Source organism: Microtus ochrogaster (genome assembly GCF_000317375.1).
Source record: "Microtus ochrogaster isolate Prairie Vole_2 chromosome 14 unlocalized genomic scaffold, MicOch1.0 chr14_random_1, whole genome shotgun sequence".
Taxonomy (NCBI): Eukaryota; Metazoa; Chordata; class Mammalia; order Rodentia; family Cricetidae; genus Microtus; species Microtus ochrogaster.
Window position 1 is genome coordinate 28,553,233 of NW_004949096.1, and position 20,181 is coordinate 28,573,413.

General features: G+C 46.9%; 1 protein-coding gene across 3 annotated transcripts in view; it reads left to right on the forward strand.

The window, feature by feature from the left end:
• Positions 1-20,181, forward strand: part of Mapkbp1 (mitogen-activated protein kinase binding protein 1) — a 56,004-nt gene that overhangs the window by 23,342 nt on the left and 12,481 nt on the right. For 2 of the 3 annotated variants that reach the window (XM_026787709.1, XM_026787710.1), the window contains exons 2-9: positions 4,631-4,722; positions 16,730-16,792; positions 16,967-17,024; positions 17,726-17,896; positions 18,275-18,412; positions 18,607-18,789; positions 18,995-19,012; positions 19,324-19,484. In XM_026787709.1, coding sequence (XP_026643510.1) covers positions 4,631-4,722; positions 16,730-16,792; positions 16,967-17,024; positions 17,726-17,896; positions 18,275-18,412; positions 18,607-18,789; positions 18,995-19,012; positions 19,324-19,484 — 884 coding nt within the window. The remainder of the gene's footprint in view (positions 1-4,630; positions 4,723-16,729; positions 16,793-16,966; positions 17,025-17,725; positions 17,897-18,274; positions 18,413-18,606; positions 18,790-18,994; positions 19,013-19,323; positions 19,485-20,181) is intronic. The other variant, XM_005364289.2, reaches the window with a different exon arrangement.

Here is a 20,181-nt window from a genome sequence, read left to right on the forward strand (position 1 = left end):
TGCCTGCTCTTCCAAAGGTCCTGAGTTCAATTCCCAGCAACCACATGGTGTCTCACAACCATCTGTAATGAGGTCTGGTGCCCTCTTCTGGCCAGCAGGCATACACACAGACAGAATATTGTATACATAATAAATAAATATTTAAAAAAAAAGTACTGGCTGCTCTTGTAGAGGACCTGGGTCCAGTTCCTAGTACCCACATGGTGGCTCACAGTTGTCGGTAACTCTGGTTCCAGGGATCTGATGCCCTCTTCTGACCTCCTCAGGCACCAAGCATGCATGTTGTACACATACATACATGTATGCAAACACTCATACACATAAAAATAAATTAGCTTTTTTTAAGTGCTTAGGATATATGAATAAGTGATGGGAATCTGAACCCTGTCCTCGAGGGCTCCTGTGTGATGAGGAAGCCCCTAGGCAGAGATGATGTGATCATCTTACCTGCCTGTGTATACTACGAGGTAAAGTCAAGCTGAGGAAGGCTAGAAATGATGACAGCTAATTCTACAAAGCCCTTCCTGAGGAGAAAACCTTTGAACAAAGGCCTGAGTCACATCACTGTCAGAATAGCTAAGGGAAGAGCTGTTGAGTCCAAGGTGCTTGTGGAGACTGAGGTGGCTGGAGTAGAGGGAACAAAGAGAGAGTATAGGAAATGATCTCGGAGAAATAGCCAGAGGCTGGGTGATTTAGGCCTCTTTAAGTTTAAACCAAGTGTTTGAATTTGAACTTTAAGGGCAGTGGGAGCCATTGGAAGGATTTGAATAATGACATGGTCTCATCTATGTTTAAAAGAATCAGTGTGGCCAGCCGCCTTGAGAAAAGACTGTAGTAGGCAAGGCCCGAAGCTGGGAGAACATTTGGGAGGTACAGACACATTTCAACTGAAAGATGATAGTCATTGGAACTCATTGGTGCACTAGTTTATGTATTGCAGGATCCCCAAGAATGGGGGAGAATCCTAGACTGATTGCTGGTTGCCATGGTAAAGCACTCCCACCATTGAGAGGCTAAGACTCCCGATGCTGTTACTGGCTGTGGGGAAAGCTGTGCCTGTCAGGGTTGGTGTACACCGCTGCACACAACTGGTGGCATTCTGGTACACGAGGCCTTGGTGTCCAGGCTTACCTCCTTTCCGAAGAGCCGGGGAAGCTCTACTACCTTTCTGAAGAGAGGAAAGGGGAAACACGTTATCTGTGGGGGAGGGTCATAGCAGAGTGAGCCTAGCTGTTTCAGGCTTCAAAAGAGCTTGGGGACTCCCAGATCCTTTAAGAGAGGAGTTTAGCCCTAAATCTCCCTGCAAACAGGAAGCTGGTTTGAGTTAAGAACATAAAATAAAAACCAGCTGATGCCCCGAATGTTTTCCTGTGCTCCTCCCTTCAGAGCGCCAAAGGAAACTGCTTCCCTTCCTTAGATGACTACTTCAGAGCGCCAGAAAAAAACCAAACCCGGAAACCTTTTGAAAATGAGCCAAGATTTTAGCCCAGGCAAACTCCTGCTTGTGGGATTCCTAGCCAGGAAGTATGCCCCTGTGTGCGGAGCCCTGAGAGGAAAGTGACAAAATATAAAGACTCAGTGGTTAGCCAGTCCCTAGGCCTGGCAGGAACAAGTGTGGCAAGCTTCTCAACCTTAGTCTTCCAGCCCGTTTGTAGGTCATGGAGTTGATAAAATGGTCATGATCAGAATTAAAAGGAATATATTAGAGTATATTAAAGCATATACTGTAATTATTGTTTTATGATAATTGTACCTCAGTTTTGTTTACCTACACACATACATGCATGTGCACACTGGGTCACTATATAAAGCATGTTTCTTACTATGAATGAATCATAGTAAATACGTTTCTTTTTTTTACTATGAAAACTGGTCTTTAGGTTATGCATAAACTGAATCTTTCTGCTTTATCTTATTAAAAATTGCCAACCAGTTTCAAGATTCTCTGTAGGACTGGGTTCTGTACCCACAGTCCTATGAGGGAAGGGCAGCTGAGATCCAGCACACTTAGTCTCATTCTTCGGGACCAACACTGAACCGTAGGGGAGTAAGGGATTGTACACATTTGAATCTAAAGGATTGCTTCAGTTCATATGAATTGAAGAGAATTGGAGGTGTATAGCTGTACTTGTTCCATACCCTCACCTTCCACGTGAGACATGGTGGCTTTAGGCTCCTCCTCTCTTTCCCTTCTCAGGCAGAAAGGACAGTAGGGATGCTGCAGACCGCTCCTTCCTCTGGGGGAATAAAGGCACAGTGCCGAGATCCCGGTCTGCGCTAACTAAATCAGAGTCTCCCCAGGGTGAATTTGTGTCTGCAGTCAGTACCTGGTGACTGGGAGAAATTCAGACTTGCTATCCAGAATGTCTAGCATAGGCAGACGAACATTAGCTTGTTAGGGTTAGTACCTCAGCTGGGCACAGGGATGAGTGAACCGTGGGGTGATTGGTGATTGGACTGATGGACTCTACTGAGTAAGCATGTTTGGAATTCTTTTTTGGGGGGGATGGAGTCGGGGAGACAGGGTTTCTGTATAGTCCTGGCTGTTCTGAAACTCACAGAGATCCACCTACCTCTCCTCGTGAGTGCTGGGATCAAAGGTGTGCGTCACCATCACCTGGCTGTATGTTGGAATTTTTGACCTATATTCCTAAGAAGCCTAAATGACTCTTAATTAACTCTGAGAAATTTTTTTTTGTTTCTTTGTTTTGTTAGGTTTTTTTTTGGTGGTGGTGGGGTTTTTTTTGTTTGTTGTTGTTGTTGTTTTTTGAGATAGCTCATTAGCCCAGACCAGCTTAGAACTCACTCTATAGTTTGGGTTGTCCCCAAACTCATAATAATGCTCCTGTCTCAGCTTCCCATGTGTTGAGATTACAGGTGTGTAATTAGACCTCTGCATTCTTTCAGTGTTTTTTTTCCTGTTTTGTTTTATTTTCAGTTGCTAAGGCTTGAATAGCCTTTTGTACTGGACTGGACTGTAGGTTTTAACTGTACTACCTTGGGAGGTTTATTTTAGTTTTTATCAACCACAGGGCATTTCCTTTCTACCTAATGAAAAATAAAATGGCCGCCGGGAGGTGGGAGCGTATGGCTTTAATCCCAACACTGGGGAAGCAAAAACAGCTGGATCTCTGTGAGTTCAAGGCCAGCCTGGATGGACTACAAGAGCTAGTTCCAGGACAGGCCCCAAATCTACAGAGAAACCCTGTCTTGAAAAACCAAAATAAATAGATAGGTAGATAGGTAGATAGGTAGATAGGTAGATAGGTAGATAGGTAGATAGATAGATAGATAGATAGATAGATAGATAGATAGATAGATAGATAGATAGATAGATAGATAGAGAGATAGAGAGATAGAGAGATAGAGAGATAGATGAAATGGCCTTTGAGGTAAGAGTTTAGTTTGGTTGTTATGTTTATTGTGTGTATGATGTGCTCACATGTACCACAGTGAATGTGTGTGGTCAGAGAACCTCTGAGGTAAGAGTCTAAACGGGCCCTCTAAAATCACTTCCAACAGTTCTTCTCTTTAGGCCAGTGAAAGAATGTGTATCAAAGACTGTTTCAGTTGACTCTGGGCTTCCCCACTGTAGAAACTGGCCTGTTATAGTAGATTCTATCTTGCCCTATATTTCCGGCTTACTCTACTCTTGGCCTTCCAAGACTCCAGGGCAGAGTTTTCATAGGAGAGTACACTCTGTTCACGTGGCCACTCATACACTCTAACCAAGGAAGAACAAGGACATCCCTGAGGGAAGGCTCCTGCAGGAAGTACTGACAGCCCTGGAGGGGACTGGATCTGGAGAAACCAGAAAAACTGTCACAAAAAGCACCAAGGAGTGACAATTCCGCAGTTATAGGCCAGTATGGCTCTCACATGACCTCAACCACAGAAAGACGAATGAATTAATTTGAGGTTAATCTTGTGGGGGTTCTGTGTGGTGGTGATGTCTCGTGTGTCATGTCTTCTCAGACTCTCCAGCACTTTACACGGGCTTCCCTTTCATCTCCGTGGGAGTTGTGGCTTAATAACAATAATCAGAGTACCCTGAGCATCTGTGATTTGCAAAACACAGCATTCAGCCTGCTTTGGCCTCCTAAACTCTTAGACTGTAGAACTGTCAGATGTGGGGAGGTGGAATCCTCTGATGGAGGGGTAGCCCACGATGGGATGCAGATCAGTGGTGTCCAAGTTACCCAGTGGATGCCTCACGTTCTTCTGGCTATTGGTAGGTAGAACCCAATGGTCTGTAAATGCTTGAAGATCATTGACCTCATGTGAGTCCACAGACAGCAGATCCCAGTCCCTAGCCAAGACTTAGTGTCTTCTTTCATTGAGAGTGCTTGTTTCTCTTTGGTTATGAAGGGGTACGTTAACCCTTTCATTTTCTTTGTTGTGGCAACTGCAGGTGGAGCCTGTTAAATGCCGATGGTACTCACTACTGGACTTTTCTCATGTGATCAAGAGGCTTTTGGTCAGAACAAAGTCTGAAGAAGTCATAGGCTCGTTTTCCTGAAGATAAGGTTGTAGGGAAAATTGTGCTGAAGAGATGCTGTAGAAGCCCTTAGTGCCTCATCCCAGCCCTGCTGTGTCTACAATAAATCACTTCTCTGTTTTGCTCTAACAGGTGACCTTGGAGAAGGTGCTGGGAATCACAGTATCGGGAGGCAGAGGACTTGCCTGTGATCCCCGGTCAGGTTTAGTTGCCTACCCCGCTGGGTAAGTGCTTTTCAAAAGGTCTTGTTGCATGAAAGCTTATTTTTTGTTTTTTAGTAACATTTTATTAATCCTCTGAGAATCTCATATCATTATTTGGATCAGATTCACTCCCTTCCCCCTGCTGCTCCAGGCCCACTCCACTTTTCTATCCATCCAACTTTGTGCCCCACCTTCTCGCCATCTCCCACTCCTTTTCTGGCTCCTTCCTCTTTCCCTTTTTAAAGGCCCATGAAGTCAAATTTGTGTTGCCCAGCTACTCTTGGTTGTGAAGCCTGACCTTGGCTGCGGTCAGCCTACCAGGTCTCTGCTCTTCCAGTAGCTGTCAAGCCTGTAGCTCCTCACTCAGGAGTGGGACTTTGGGCCCACCTCACCACTTCTGTCCCTCCCTACCCCGTCCATGTCAGCACTTTGTCTGGCTTGAACTTCCTCAGAGCATGTGAATGCAGCCACAGCTACAGTGAGTTCATATGTGTAATTGCCATGTTGTGTCCAGGAAAGAGTTTCCTTGACGTCATCCACTGCCTCTGGCTCTTACCATCTTTCCTGTGACATCCTTAGCCTTGGGGAGAAGAGTGTCAATTACAATTACGCTAAATTAGTTGAGGACAGTAGGTTTCTGGAATCTTCTGAGAGATGCATCTAGATTAATGTTTTGATGCCATTTCTGTGAAGAAAATATGTCTAAGTAAAAACTCGGGTGTTGGGCTGGAGAAATGGCTCAGTGGTTAAGAGCACTGACTGCTCTTCCATAGGTCCTGAGTTCAATTCCCAGCAACCATATGGTGGCTCACAGCCATCTGTAATGAGACCTGGCGCCCCCTTCTGGCATGCAGGCACACATGGAAGGAATGCTGCACACATAATAAATAAATAAATCTTTAAAAAAAAAAACTCGGGTGTTGTCCTTGCTCTACTCTGTACTGGTTGATATTTGGACATGACACCACTCCTATTTCCACACATGCATATCTGTACTTTTCTTATATAGGATTCCCAACGCCATCTTTAAAAAAAAAAGACACTAATTTTATTTTATGTGTATGACTGACCCGCCTACACTCTGTGAACCATGTGTGTGCCCTGTGCCCATGGAGGCCAGAAGAGGACATCAGGTGCCCTGGGACTGGAATTCACATAGTTATGAGTCACCATGTGGGTGCTAGGGATAAAATCCTGGTCCTCTGAAAGAGTAGCCAGTGCTCCTAATTGCTGAGCCATCTCTCTAACCCCAGCGCCCTCTTCCGATCCATAGACAGATCCATGCCCACTACACCACTGGCCCACCCCACTCAAGCACCACCTTTAACAATACGTCTAATGATTTTTAATTGCTTTGTTGTGATACCAAATGTTTAAAAGTGTCTGACTCAGGTCTGGGACAGAGCTCACTGGCACAGTGCTTACCTATTTTCAAGACCTTAGTTTTGATTCCTAGCAAAATAAAGCTCAACTCAATGAATTTTAGTAATTTTCTAGAGTTTTGTAGCCATCACTACATCAACTTTAGAAACTCTATATACTAAGGTGCTCTGCTATGTGATACCAAGTACTGGAGAGGCTGGGGCAGGGGCAGGAGGAGCACGTGAGCCTACAGGCTTGAGGTTGGTATGTTCTCAACTCCATAGATGAGGGGAGGAAACTGAGATTCAAGGTGAAGCAGTTTGTTCAGAATTACATTGCCAGTGTCTGTCCTGACCCTAGCGCAATGACTCTACAGTGGCATGGAGTGGGGAAAGGCCAGGCTTTCTGCTTTTTCTCTACCGTCTACCTGCCATTTGAGTTTATGTGCAGAGTAGTCTACCAGGGAGTCTTCTGCCTCTGGGTTCTGAGTTGGGTGTCTCTCCTAAGGGTCCTATCATGTTTAGTCCATAATTGGGGCCCTATGGTTGCTACAGTGGCTTAGCCTGGCAAAAACTGGACACCCCTCCCCCAAGTGACTTGATGAAAGGTCTGCCCTGCTAAATAACCTAGTACTGCCTGCCTCAGGGGAATTCCACTCATCCCCTGCCTGCCCCAGCCAGGGAAAACCAGGCCCCTTCTTGTTGAAGTGGGGCTGGGGCTAGATAGAGTCTGTGCAGGAAAGCTTGGGGTACTGTCTCTGGTATGCTGAGCCCTGTGTCAAGGCCTTGGGAAGTGTGGAACTCTGACCCCTTTCTCCTACCTTCTACCTCTGGATGCCAGGCCTGGAGCTGTGGAGTATGTGCTTATCTTTACAGACACTTGCAGCCCAGTGTGCTGCCTGGGAGTCCTCCTCCTGGGTTGGGCATGGTTTCTCTCAGGAGATTTCCTGAGTACGGTTGGCTTTGGCTAACCCTGGGCAACATTCCCAGGTTGGTCTCTGACCTGTGTGTTTCTTAGAATCTGGGTTTCTCTCTTTGCAAATGGCTGCTTCAGCTTTGGTTCCTGTCTGTGGTGGGGAGGGGGTGCTCACTGTTGTGCCCCTAGGCACATGGGAAGCACTCAGTCTGTGTGAGTGCAGGCTCTCCTACCTCCTTTGCCAAGCACCACCCTCAGCCCCCACACTGTTCCTGCTGATCTTGCTGTAGGAGCCAGCTCAGGTATCCTAGAAACAAGAAGAGAAACAAAACTCAGAATCCTCCCAAAGGCCTAGCAGCAACTATCAAACCAAAACAAAATTTTCTGAGAGGAAATGAAACAGCACAGGGAAGGGGGTAGGCAGCATGTGTCAGGCAGAGGTGGGTGGGATTTGAGTGACTGTGGTGTCTCTGGGCCAAGACCCCTCAGCTTTAGTGCCTCCTGCTTCTCTTGTACAGAGCTTTCCTATTTTACTTTACCTGTTGTTCCACAGGAAGCCCACCCCTCACCTGCCATACTTGAAGCGCCCTGTGTTAGTACCTTTCTCCTTGCTGTGACAAAATTATGTCACAGAAACAGCTTAGGGGTACCCCCAAACTATGAACTAAAACAAACCTTCCCTTCCTTTTTAAAGCATGGCAGCAAGAGCATGTGGCCACCAGTCAGGGCACTTCCGTGGCCGGGAAGCAGAGAGAGAGAGGCTGGTGCTCAGCTTGCCATCTCCTATTTATTTGGTCCCCAGCCCACAGAATGGCACTGCCCACAGTTAGGATGGGTCTTACAACATAAGCTAACCCAGTTTAGAAACTCCTGCAGACAGCCATAGAGTTTTCTCTCCTACATGATTGTAGATCTTGTTGCCTATAGATTATAGATCGTGTTTATATCCTGTCCGGCTGACAATATTAACTATCACATGCCCCTACTTTAGGATGCTAATGTAGTCCTCATGCAGTCTCTTTGAGGACCCTGGTTCGGCCGAACCCTCTTATTTTTTTTTAAATATTTATTTATTTATTTATTTATTTATTTATTTATTTATTTATTTATTTATTTATTTATCATGTGTACAGCATTCCTTCCATGTATGCCCGCATGCCAGAAGAGGGCGCCAGGTCTCATTATAGATTGCTGTGAGCTACCATGTGGTTGCTGGGAATTGAACTCAGGACCTCTGGAAGAACAGTCAGTGCTCTTAACCTCTGAGCCATCTCTCCAGCCCCCCACCCTCTTATTTGAGCTGGGCTTTTACCCCTAGCTGGCTTCATAGTTCTCTGACTACTTGGCTGGTTGACCGTGGCCCCACTGCCAGCATAACCTGGTGAGTGCTCTGAGCAGAGCAGCTTTTTTACTTCTGGGGCAGGAACTGCAAAGAGATTAGACCTTTATACCAGTAAGAGGAGGCTTCTTGGAGAGTTTTTCAGTGGAGAGAAGAGGATAACTCCTTTCCTGAGTGCACCCGTATTGGAGTTTATGCTGAGAGTCCAGCATTATAAAATGGACACAGAATCTCCTCCTAAACTGAGCTATAGAAGTTAGTGAGCAAGGGAGGATCAGAGAATGTTAAGGCCTCTGAATAGTCAGGGTGATGAAAGAGACAGCACATAAATAACTGGGAGCTAAAGAGGATGCTGGCATTAGATTGGGTGGCTGAAGAGATGACTCTGTGGTTAAGAGCACTTGCTGCTCTTGCAAAGGACTTGAGTTTTGTTCCTAACACCCACATAATGTCTTACAACTGCCTGTATTTCCAGTTCCATGTGATCTAGTGCCCTCTTCTGGCCCTGCAGGCAAATATTCACCCATGTAAAATACAAAAGAAAAAAAGAAAAAAGAAAAAAAAATGTCGTTGAGTGGTCAGGGCTTGGTGGGGAGTACTTGAGCCAGCAGCAGCATGAGAAAAAAGCTGTGTGTGAGCTGTGGTGCTAATGTGTTGTCAGCTGCAAAGATCTAAGTGGGGAACAACTATTTTGTTCTAGGAACCAATCAGCTAGTGGTTAATAGAGAGTGAGTGGGAAACCAGGACCTTAGGAACCATTGTTATGTTCCCGACCTTTAAATCTTGCTGCTCACAAGGATTGCCTCTTGTTGGGGAAAGACCTATCTTTGGAGTCCTCTGGGTAGAGAAAACTGTTCTGATGCCCCGCATCACTAGCCCTGTAGTCATGGAATTAGCACTAGTCTTTTATGTTTTTCTCATCTGTGCAGACACAGCAGCCACTTCATAACTAGGTTTTCATCTTTTTTGAGGAGGGGTATGTAAAGTGTCCCATAAACAGGCATTAATGGGTCGCATGGCCTGACCCAAGAGGGTTATTTGGAAGGCATTGAATTCTAGGTATCTCAAGAGGACAGCAGCCAGGGGTGTTCCATGTCACACTGGCCACTTTATCTCTTGGGATAATTAAAGCAAATATGGGGGAATTATCTATAATTCAGCTTCTGGATGACACTAGCTCACTATGTATGGAATGCTATAGCATATGTTTGTATATATGTGAGCTTCCTGTTACAAAAGTTAACCTTGGATAGTCTTTTCCTAGTTAGTCTCAAGAAGATTGCCAAGAGCACTCTTAGTTACTTTTGTTATTGCTAAAATAAAAAACCTGACAAAACAACTTCAGGATTTGTTTGGGTTCATATTTGAGGGTACAGTTCAAGATGGAGGGGATGTCATGGTGACAGGGGCATGAGGTGGCAGGACTCACGCGTCTGCAGTTAGATACAGAGACATGAGTTCTGGTAGTGGCTTGTTTTCTCCCTTTAGTCCAGGGCCCCAGCCTATGAGATGGTGCCATTTACATTCAGAGTAGGCTTCCTTCCTTTAATTAAACCTTTCTGGAAACACCCCATAGACATACTAAGAAGCATTCATTACCTGTTACCATGGTGATTCATGGTGTCAAGTTTACAAGATAAAGCATCACAGCTCCACCTCTGATCATCTTATCACTTAAACACATCAGTTTGAATAATAGCATTTCACCAGGACACCTCAAATCTCATTTTAATCTCATACTCCAAAAATACATTCAGTTAGTCTATCTCCAAACATTCCATAGTCTTTAACAGTCTTAATATCCTTTAAAAGTCCAAAGTCCCTTATTAGACTCAAGGCAATCTTTTAGCTATGAGCCCCTTTAAAATAAAAGCAATTTTCTTTCTTTCTTTTTTCTTTTTCTTTTGGATTTTCAAGACAGGGTTTCTCTGTGTAGCCTTGGCTGTCCTGAACTCACTCTGTAGACCAGGCTGGCCTCAGACTCACAGAGATCCACCTGCTTCTGCCTTCCAAGTGCCAGGATTAAAGGTGTGTACCACCACTGCCCAGCAATTTTTTTTTAAAGGATAGTGCCATTTATAGCTGTTTATTATGTTCTGCTTTTGTTTATTCTTTTTTTTTGAGGGTTAGATCTTGATGTGTTTTTCTTTTTTTTTATTTTTATTTTTTTTATTAAATTTTATTATTCAATTAAGGATCTCCGCCTCCCCCCCCCCCCGCCACCGCCTCCCATCTCCCTCCCCCTTCCCCGATCAAGTCCCTCTCCCTCATCAGCTTGAACCGGACTTACATAGCGGACAATGAGGACTGCCCAGCAATTTTTATACTCCAATATAAATGGCACAGAAGAAATATTCCTATTACAGACAGGAACACTGGGAGCAGAGAAAGGATAGACGCTCACACAAGACCAAAGCCCAGGATGGCAAACACCAAAAGCTGTAGTTACACATGGAGTCCTTTGAGTCCCAACAGCTGGACAGCTTCTCTCCAGCTCTGCTGCCTTCCTGCCTGCAGTGTGCAGAGACTCTTGGGCCAACTTCACTCCATGTCTGCTATTTTTCTAGGTAGACGTCATTTAGCCTTGGTATTCCCAATATGCTAGGATCTTCATTGGAATTTAGGATTCATTTTCCCAGCTTCATACAATGGCCTCTAGGGGCCTCTGCAGGAACTGTAGCCCTGCCACACATTGCTTGCCTTAGTAGCTTGCTGGAGCCTTGGTGAAGGCCTCCACGACCCACTCACCTTTGCATCTTTTTTTCCACACCTGCAAAACCAGCACCACAGGAAGCATGCTGCCAGGTTCTGCTGCTCGTGTGAGATGCAGCTTGACAGGCTTCCCACCGTAGCTGCAGTATCTTCCGTGTGCGTTGGAAGCTTATCCTGGGGAAACAGTCTCCAGGTGGCCATTACTTGCACTGTTGAATGCTGACCCTTCAGTGGGTGAGGTCTTGCCTTCGGGGTCCCTTTGCTAGTGTTCCAAATACAGCAGGATGTTCTGTAACCATTTCAGCTGCTTTCTCTGCATCCTTTTTATCCACTACTTTAAATCCTCTCAAGTTCCTTTCTTTGCCAAACCACACATTTTCCATACCTTTCTGGCACTTTTCTCTCTCCCAGCAGATCCAGATCCGAACAGTGAGCAGTAAACCTAACTCAGCTTGAATACTATCCTGTCTTGAAATTCCTCTGCAAGGCAACTTAGTCCGCTGCTTTTGAAGTCAGCTGCACTCAAGTTCTCAGGATTCGGGCAAAATGAAGCTAGATTCTTTGCCTGATTGTGACTCCAATAGCCTCTAGCCGAGTTCTTGAGACAGTCCTCATGGCCGCAGCTGCCATGTTCTCTCAGCAGTCTGATATTCCAGACTCCCCAGACTAGTCCAGTAAGCTCTGCTCCCAGCGTCTCAGGGCTTCTCCAGCCTGCAGCTCATACTCTTACACATTCCTTAGGCAGAGGAACCACTTTAGTTTCTTCATAGCCACCCCTCATCCCAGTTTGACTTATTAGCTACTGTGGTGGCTTGAATAAGCTCCCATAGCCATATTTGAATGCTGTGGCCAGGGACTGAAACTGTTTGAAAGAATTAGGAGGTATGTCATCAAGGGTGGGCTTTGAGGCCCAGTCTCTCTCTGCTGTGGATCTGGCTGTAGCTCTCAACTACTTCTCCCAGGGCCATGCTCCTTATCATGCTCTCTGTAGTGATGATGATGATGGACTAAGCCTCTGAAACTGTAAGCAAGCCCCAGTCAAATGCTTTCTTTGTAAGAGTTGCCATGGTCATGGTGTCTCTTCACAGCAACAGAACAGTGACTAAGACAGAGACTCTTGTTGCTGTAATAGAGTACATGACAAAGCAGCTTGAGGAGAAAAAAGCTTACTTTGGGACACAGTTTGAAGCTACAGCCCATCCTGGCAGGAAAGCCACGGCGGCAGGTGTGAGGAGCAGGGAAGCCACGGCGGCAGGTGTGAGGCAGCTGAGCACATTGCAGAGAGATGAAATCCATGCTCAGCTTCCTTCCTCTTTTTTATTCAGTTCTAGACCTCAGCCCATGGTTTCATGTTCCCTACATTCAGGGTCTGCCCTCTTCAGTTAAACCATTTTGGAAATTCATAAACGTGCCAAGAAACATGTCACTGTGGTGAAGGTGACAGTAGAGACTGTAGTGAACACCATGCTGGCTGGGGTGTCCACCACAGTTCTGGGAGGAACATCTGCTTCACAGATGAGGAGACTGAGGGTTTTGAAAGTAAAGAAACATGTTTCAGGCCACACCGTATATTAGCAGATGAGTCTGTCTGACCACAGTGATCTTCATCTCTATCACTATACTACCCTTGGGCACCAGGGAGCTATGACTGTAATGTGGAGAAGCATGGACCTGCCTCTGCAGCTTGAGGTCAGAGTTCTGCCTGGCTTTTCAACAGAGTTTGGAGATTTAAGGCATGTTTTCTCTTTCTTCCTTCTTTCCTAATTTTCTTCTCCCTCTCTTTCTTCTTTTATTTCTTTCTCTTTGCCTCTATCTTCCTCTCCCTCCCATCTTCCCTCTTTCCCTCCCTCCCTCCCACATTCCCTCCCTTCCTCCTTTCTTCCACAGGCTCTAATGGATTCCATACTGACCTCAGAGTCATTATGGAACCCTTGAATTTGTGATCCCCCTGCTTCCACCTCCTGAATGCTGGGGTTATGGGCATGTACCATCACACCTGGTTTAAAGCTCTATTTCCACCTTCCACTAATACTGAGTGCCTGTCTTCCTGGGACTGGGGACTTAACACAACACAAAACACAAAAATGACCTCTTGGCCAAGTTGAAAATGCAGCGATAGGCATCGCTTGCAAAGTAAGTTAGGTAGAAAATTATAAGTTGCTGCATGCATTGGAGAAAGAATAAGTGATGGTGGTAAAGTGCAATAAAGAACACGGGGAATGAGGTTTAATAATAGGATCAGAGGGTAGCATTTTAGTCGTGCATGAAGGGACCTCCAGTATGCCTCTGTGAGGCCCTTCTGATTTTACTTAGCCTGAAAGAAATTTGAAGACACTTTGTTTTTTGTTGAACAGCCTGGGCCTGCTCTTGTGTGTGCTGCTCTACTCATGGCTCATGTGCTGTTCCTTTGGCTTTGCCTCTGGGAGAGGGAGAAAACAGGTCCTGTGAGAATGAAGCAAGCCTGGGCTTGTGCAGGATTGGGTGCCAAGGGCTCCGCCCTTTCTAGCACTAGTGTCCTGAACTGAGGCCCGAAGGGATGTACCCTCCCTCCGTGAGGATGAGCCACCTCTCTGTGCCCTCAAGTTCTAAGTTACAGGAGTCAGCCTGTTGGGCCAGCCCAACCCTGTAGTCCTTATGTTAGTGATTTCAGTGAGCATTGCTGCAAGGGCTTACCCTGCCTTGCAAGGACTGATGCCAGCTGTGCCCCACCCTTCTCTCCCTGGCTGACTGAGTTGTTTGCTAAAAGTCCACTAAGACCAAAGAGGGTTCTCAGGTATTTGAAGAATAGGCCTTCCTGTGTACTTGGAAGGACGTAAGTGAGCTGGGCACGTCTCTTCCATAGAGAAATACATGTGTGCTCACTGTGTCTCTCTTTCTGAGGGGTTAGTTTCCAGTCTGAATAAATAGGAGTAAAGGCTGCACCTTGTGTGTTTCCTTCCCTGCCATGCCTGAAGATTTCCTAGTGAATGAGGCTCATCTGCCTGTAGCCAGTCATTACTCTGCCTGCATTGCCAGGCATGCATGCAGAAGCACACATGCACACACACACGCATATGCATGCACACACACACACACACACAGTGTTGCTCGCCTTCCTATTTCCTCTGTGAGCTTGAACTTAGGAGATGGAGGAAACAGAAGAAACTGTATTCCATAAAGACTCGAATTTGTACATAATAACTAGAAAGGTTTTGGTGTTTTGCTTTGTTATGTTTAAACAGGATCTTGTACAGCCAGGGCTGATCTCACACCTAATGTATAGTTGTGGATGACTGAACTTCTGATCCTCCTGCCTCCACCTGCTAAGGGCTAGGATTCTAAGTGTGTGCCACTACACCAGGTTGGAGTGTTTCAAGCAGTCTGATGCACTGCCCTGTAAAGGCTGCCCTGCTGGTAGCTACCCTACCTCTAGGGTGATAGGCGTAAGGGAACACTCACAGGCAGAGCCCCCAGCACCCACTTGTTCTGCATGTGGAGTGTGGTTGGCTGCATTGTGTCATCATTGCAGTCACAGGAGTTCTGTAACAGGGGGCCTTTGTTCATCTGTTACTGGTCAGAAAGCTAGTGGCCCATAGCCTGTCAGACTAGACACCTTTGCTAGAGCTGAGCCTATAGGGGACTCTTCAGCAGCGCAGGGCAAACTATAAGGAAGGGCTCAGAACACAGCAGCCACAGAAAACTCTGTGGGTCAGCCTAGAGGGTATTATTTTGCACACACCGAATAGTCTTGAATTGTAACTAACGTGTATTTTCATACACCTGTTCAGAAGTGATAGAGTACAGAATTTCCAGAGCCATCTTGGGTTATGTCATGTTTTATGTTTTTAAGGAACCATAAAAGTAGTCCAGTCTAGCTTTGAATTCTGTCTTAGTTATGGTTTCTATCGCGGTGAAGAGACACCATGACCATAGCCAACTCTTATAAAGGAAAACATTTAACTGGGGCTAGCTTACAGTTCATAGGTTCAGTCTGTTATTGTCATGGTGGTGGACAGATGTGGTGGTGGAGAGGTAGAGGAGAGTTCTACATCTGGATTGGTAGGCAGCAGGAAGAGAGAGTAACACTGAGCCTGGCTTGAGCATTTGAAACCTCAAAGTCCACTCCCAATGACACACTTCCTCCAACAAGACCACACCTACTCCAACAAGGCCACACCTCTTAACAGTGCCACTCTCTGTGAGCCTAGGGGAGGGGGCATTTTCAGTCAAAGCACCACAAACTTGGTATATTGCACACTGAACATTTGAAGAGTCAAAGTTTGATTTGGTTGGATGTTGGACGACAGGTGTGCCCCTGAACATGGCTTTTGTCATACTTAAAACCCTTCTGGACCATAGTACTTTAGAAGGAGACTTGGGCTGGGCGGTGGTGGCGCACACCTTTAATCCCAGCACTCAGGAGGCAGAGGCAGGCGGATCTCTGTGAGTTTGAGGTCAGTCTGATCTACAAGAGCTAGTTCCAGGGCAGCAAGGGCTGTTACACAGAGAAACCCTGTCTCAAACCTCCCGCCCCCAAAAAGGAGACTTGGGAGATCAGAAGTTGATGTAGGAAGAGAAAAAAGAGAATAGGGAAAAGGGAGCAGGAGAGAGTGGGGATGAGGGAGGGAGAAAGAAGACAGTTGAGGAAGGCTGGAAGAGGGAATGGATGGTGGTGAGATTCAAGACTTCAGATTTGCTGCTCAGTAGAAGTTCTGGTTCTGGACATGTTTGGTTCCACCAAAGGTCCAGTGTCTCCAGAGAACATGTGTGTTCTGTATATTGGATTAGTTTATTGAGCCCGAGACACTAAGTACTTGTTATCAGTGTGCACCTCTATGTAGTTTCCCACTGCAGTCTCTGTCTGCTCTTCCCTCCTCCCCTCTATGGTGTGCAGCCTCCAGCCTTGCCCCTGTCAGCTACTCCAGTGCCAAGAGGTTAGACAGCTGGACAACAGGCTAGGGCCTGCTTACCACCAAGGGGCCTGCTGAGAACACAGTCTGACTCTTGGCCTCTGGCATATTGCTGCAGCTCCCCTCCCCAGATCTGCCTCTGAGCAGTCAGTCTGGATCTGGTCCCTTCTGGAAGCCCTGTTCCCTGGGTGGAAAGGTAGTCACAACCCTTTTTTTTTTCCTTCCTGAAATGGGTGTAGAATCTCCATTTGCCTTGGTCTGGTGGTCAGAAAGCCCTGCTGAGGCCCTGAAACCCAGGCGTTCTTTGGCTCAGCCAGAAGCTCTGCAGCATTCTCAAGTCATTCCCAGGCCCTCTCAGGCTATCTCTGCTCCCTCCACCTCCAGTTTATTAGGCCTCCCTACAGTTCTGGTGCCTTGCCTAGCCCCACGGTCTTTCTTATTCAATAGGTGGAGACACACCATCTATAACAATGATTAAGACATGGCTCTAAGCCTGAGAACTGGTTGCAAGCTGAGGCCTGAGCTGATCAAATCACACTTATTCTTCCATCTTGTGTTCTTTCTTTGGGGTGTGTTTGAAGGTTGTGGGAAGTATCCCTGCTGTCCTTTGTGGGTGTGATCAGAGATGGGGCTGGTACTTAGGGTCCTGGTGAATGGGCTTCCACCTGAAGCTGCTGAGATAGACCCTTTGGATGAAGACTCTCAGAGTTTGATTGATCTGTTCCCTCTGCTGGGTGACCAGCAGTGGCAGGTGGGCTCTTGGAGGAGCTGTGGTCCGGAGCTAAGCCTCACGTCTCACTCATTTTCTCAGGTGCGTGGTTGTGCTGTTCAGTCCCCGGAAACACAAACAACAGCACATCCTCAATAGTTCCAGGTATGTGGGCGTGGCCTCCAGGGGCTTGGGACAAGGTTTGCCCTTGAGGCCAGATAGGAAGTGCCCCGCAGCCTTTTGGCCTTGCCTTTGGAAACTACACAGGAAGGAGGGAAGGAGTGTGGGAATGGGGGCTTAGTTTCCTAGGTCCAACCAAGCTTGCCCTATTTCTTGTAGGAAAACCATTACTGCCCTCGCCTTCTCCCCTGATGGCAAGTACTTGGTCACTGGAGAGGTGAGTGAGGAACAGGCAACAATCCTATGTCCACTTAGGGTGCCATCCCCCTGGCTTCTGTCGTGTCTTCAGGAGTTGTTCTTAAGCTTAGTGTGATCAGAGTCACTGTGAGGGCTTTCTAAAGTGCTCACAGCTGGGCCCCTGCTCCAAAGTTGTATGATTCTGTAACCCAGGATTCCCCAGGTAGCTTTTCTTTTAAAAGCAAAACAAAACAAAAAATACGTACTCATTTTTTTGTGTGGGGAAGGGAGCATGGAAATCTCACTCAGGTCATCAGGCTTGGTGTCCAATGCCTTTCCATGCTGAAGCCATCTCTCTCACTGTAGCTTCTAACAGGGTGGTATGGCTAAAGTCACATTTTGAAAACCACCCTGAACTATTTCTTATCTCCAGGTGCCCCCTGCTGGGCACACCAGGAACACAGCCCTTGGTCTTACCAGGAGACAGAGTTGTAGACAGTGCTCCTTCGTAGGCCTGGCTGCTTACCAGAGTCATTCAGACACAGAGGCCTGAGCTAGTCTTGTCCTCATAAGTGTCCCCATATGTTTATTGTGTGTCTTCTGTGCCTTTGTCTTGATCTTTGCTGTTGTGCAGAGACCCACTGCAGAAGCAATGTTTAGAAGCCGAGGAGGCGAAAGCCCAAGGAGGCTACACAGCACCTTCCCATAGCTCTCACTCACGCATATTCTTGCTTTCTACAGAGTGGGCACATGCCTGCCGTGCGGGTTTGGGATGTGGCTGAACGTAGCCAGGTAGCAGAACTACAAGAGCATAAGTATGGCGTGGCTTGTGTGGCCTTCTCCCCTAGTGCCAAGTACATCGTGTCTGTGGGTTACCAACATGATATGATTGTCAACGTGTGGGCCTGGAAGGTGAGTGGCTGGGTGGGGTGGCCTTGGCATCCTCCTGGGGTTCTGGTGTGTGTGGGTAGTCAGGGAACTGCTGACTTGAGCAACTTCATTTGTTTCACTGATTCCATCTCATTCCTGAACAGAATTTGAAGTAGAAACTAGTCACTGGGTACCAAGGGGCTAAAGGGGCTGGCTTTGTGTTTTCCCATACTCCTGAGGAGTTAAACCTTTGAATTCATTTAGAAAAGGATTTGCTTGTCTTTTTTTTTTCTGACCAGTAAATACTAGAAAATTGTTTTGTTTCTCAAGTAGAAATTCTGGCTAGCTCTTCTCCATTCTCACAGCCCACCTTAGTCCCCAGGGTCAGAGCTTTGATTCTTCTTTTAACGTTTCCTCCAGAAAAACATAGTTGTGGCCTCCAACAAAGTATCTAGTCGGGTGACAGCAGTGTCCTTTTCTGAAGACTGCAGCTACTTTGTCACCGCAGGCAACAGGCACATCAAATTCTGGTACCTTGATGACAGTAAGACCTCAAAGGTGAGGACAGACTCCGCCCCCTGGATACTGCTCCAGCTAGCTGCCCGTGGCTGCTTACCAGTCACGAGTTCTGGACGGGCCTGCTCTGCCTGGGCTGAGGAGTAGTCTTAGAGAGTAGGGGAGCTTGTGCTTGTCCTCTCCTCCTGAGCACCTCATTTCCAGGGGTAGATGGATGTAATGGCATATCTCCCCAGGTGAATGCCACTGTGCCCCTGCTGGGCCGTTCGGGGCTGCTGGGGGAACTGCGGAACAACCTGTTCACGGATGTGGCCTGTGGCCGCGGGAAGAAGGCTGATAGCACCTTCTGTATCACATCGTCCGGGCTGCTGTGCGAGTTCAGCGACCGCAGGCTTCTGGACAAATGGGTGGAGCTAAGAGTAAGTAACTCTGGCTCCAGGACAGGGTTCAGTTATATCTCAAATTAGGGGATAACTGGCCTTGGGGCTCTAGACCTGGGGCTGGGCCTCCGTGCATGCCAGAGGGGCTGGATTTCCAGGAGACCCAGGGCTGGTCCCATGACCTGTATGACTGCCTCCTCTTGTTCTTTCTCATCTCTCTCCCCTGCTTTCCTCTTGTGCTCAGAACACTGACAGCATCACAGTAAGTGCTCCTAGGTCTTCCTCTCTTTCTCAGCTGTTTTTTCTCCTTTCTGGGATTTTCCTACCTTAGCATCTTGGCCCCTATGATGCCTAGAAGAGTCCCCGATTTTCACCCCACTTCCCAACTGTACAGGGCTATCGGCCTTATGGGCACATGCTGCTGGAGGGAGGGCATCCTGGATAATAACTGAGGGGCTGCCCCTGCCTTGGCCTGTCTCTCCTTTATAAGTAACTGCTGCAGAGGGCGTGGCAATGATCAAACAAGGCTAAATAGGAAGGTGATGTTACTGACTTGTGCTACTCTGCCCACAGACCACTGTGGCCCACTGCATCTCTGTGAGCCAAGAATACATCTTCTGTGGCTGTGCCGATGGCACAGTGCGCCTTTTCAACCCCTCCAACCTGCACTTCCTCAGTACCCTACCCAGACCCCATGCCCTGGGAACAGACATTGCCAGCATCACTGAGGCCAGGTGAGCTAAGTGGGGCCCACAGTTCCATTCAGAATTTTAGTCAGTACTTCAGGGAACAGAATGAAAAATGTGTCGATGCTTAACGATCACCTGGAACACCTTTGTAGACAAAGAAATCTGGGTTTCTTGGTCTTTGTCAGGACCAAGGAGACTGCATACTATGAAGGACGACAGAGTGGCTCAGTTAGTGAGTGCGGGAAGAGCTGTTATCAATCTGGTTCGTCGAGGGTGGTCTTAGGAATGACTGAAGGGATTGAAGCTGCTAGTTGGATGATACAAGGAAATGGGGTCAATTTTACAATTGGTCACCTTGATTATCTTTAAGCACTGGGATAAAGACGCAGCCACCAATCATGCTGAAAGGGAAAGAGTGATGTTTGGTGACTTTATGGTTAGGCATGTGCTCTCAGTAGATGACGATGGTGATGATGACGATGATTTTGAGGTGCTGGAGGGAATAGCCAGGGCCTTGCTTGTTAGACAAGTACTCTGCCACCAGGCTATATCCCCAGCCTCATTTTTGTGATTTGTATGATGATGTTGTTTTGATCTGTGCAGAGATGTTTATAGAACCATCTAAATTTGTGCCCATTGTGCCCTATTGTTACCACAGAATTGCCTCATCTGATATTCATGGCCTATGAACTCATTAATGTTCTTCTAGAAAACTCAGTGCTCAGCAGCTGGTGTTGGGTCA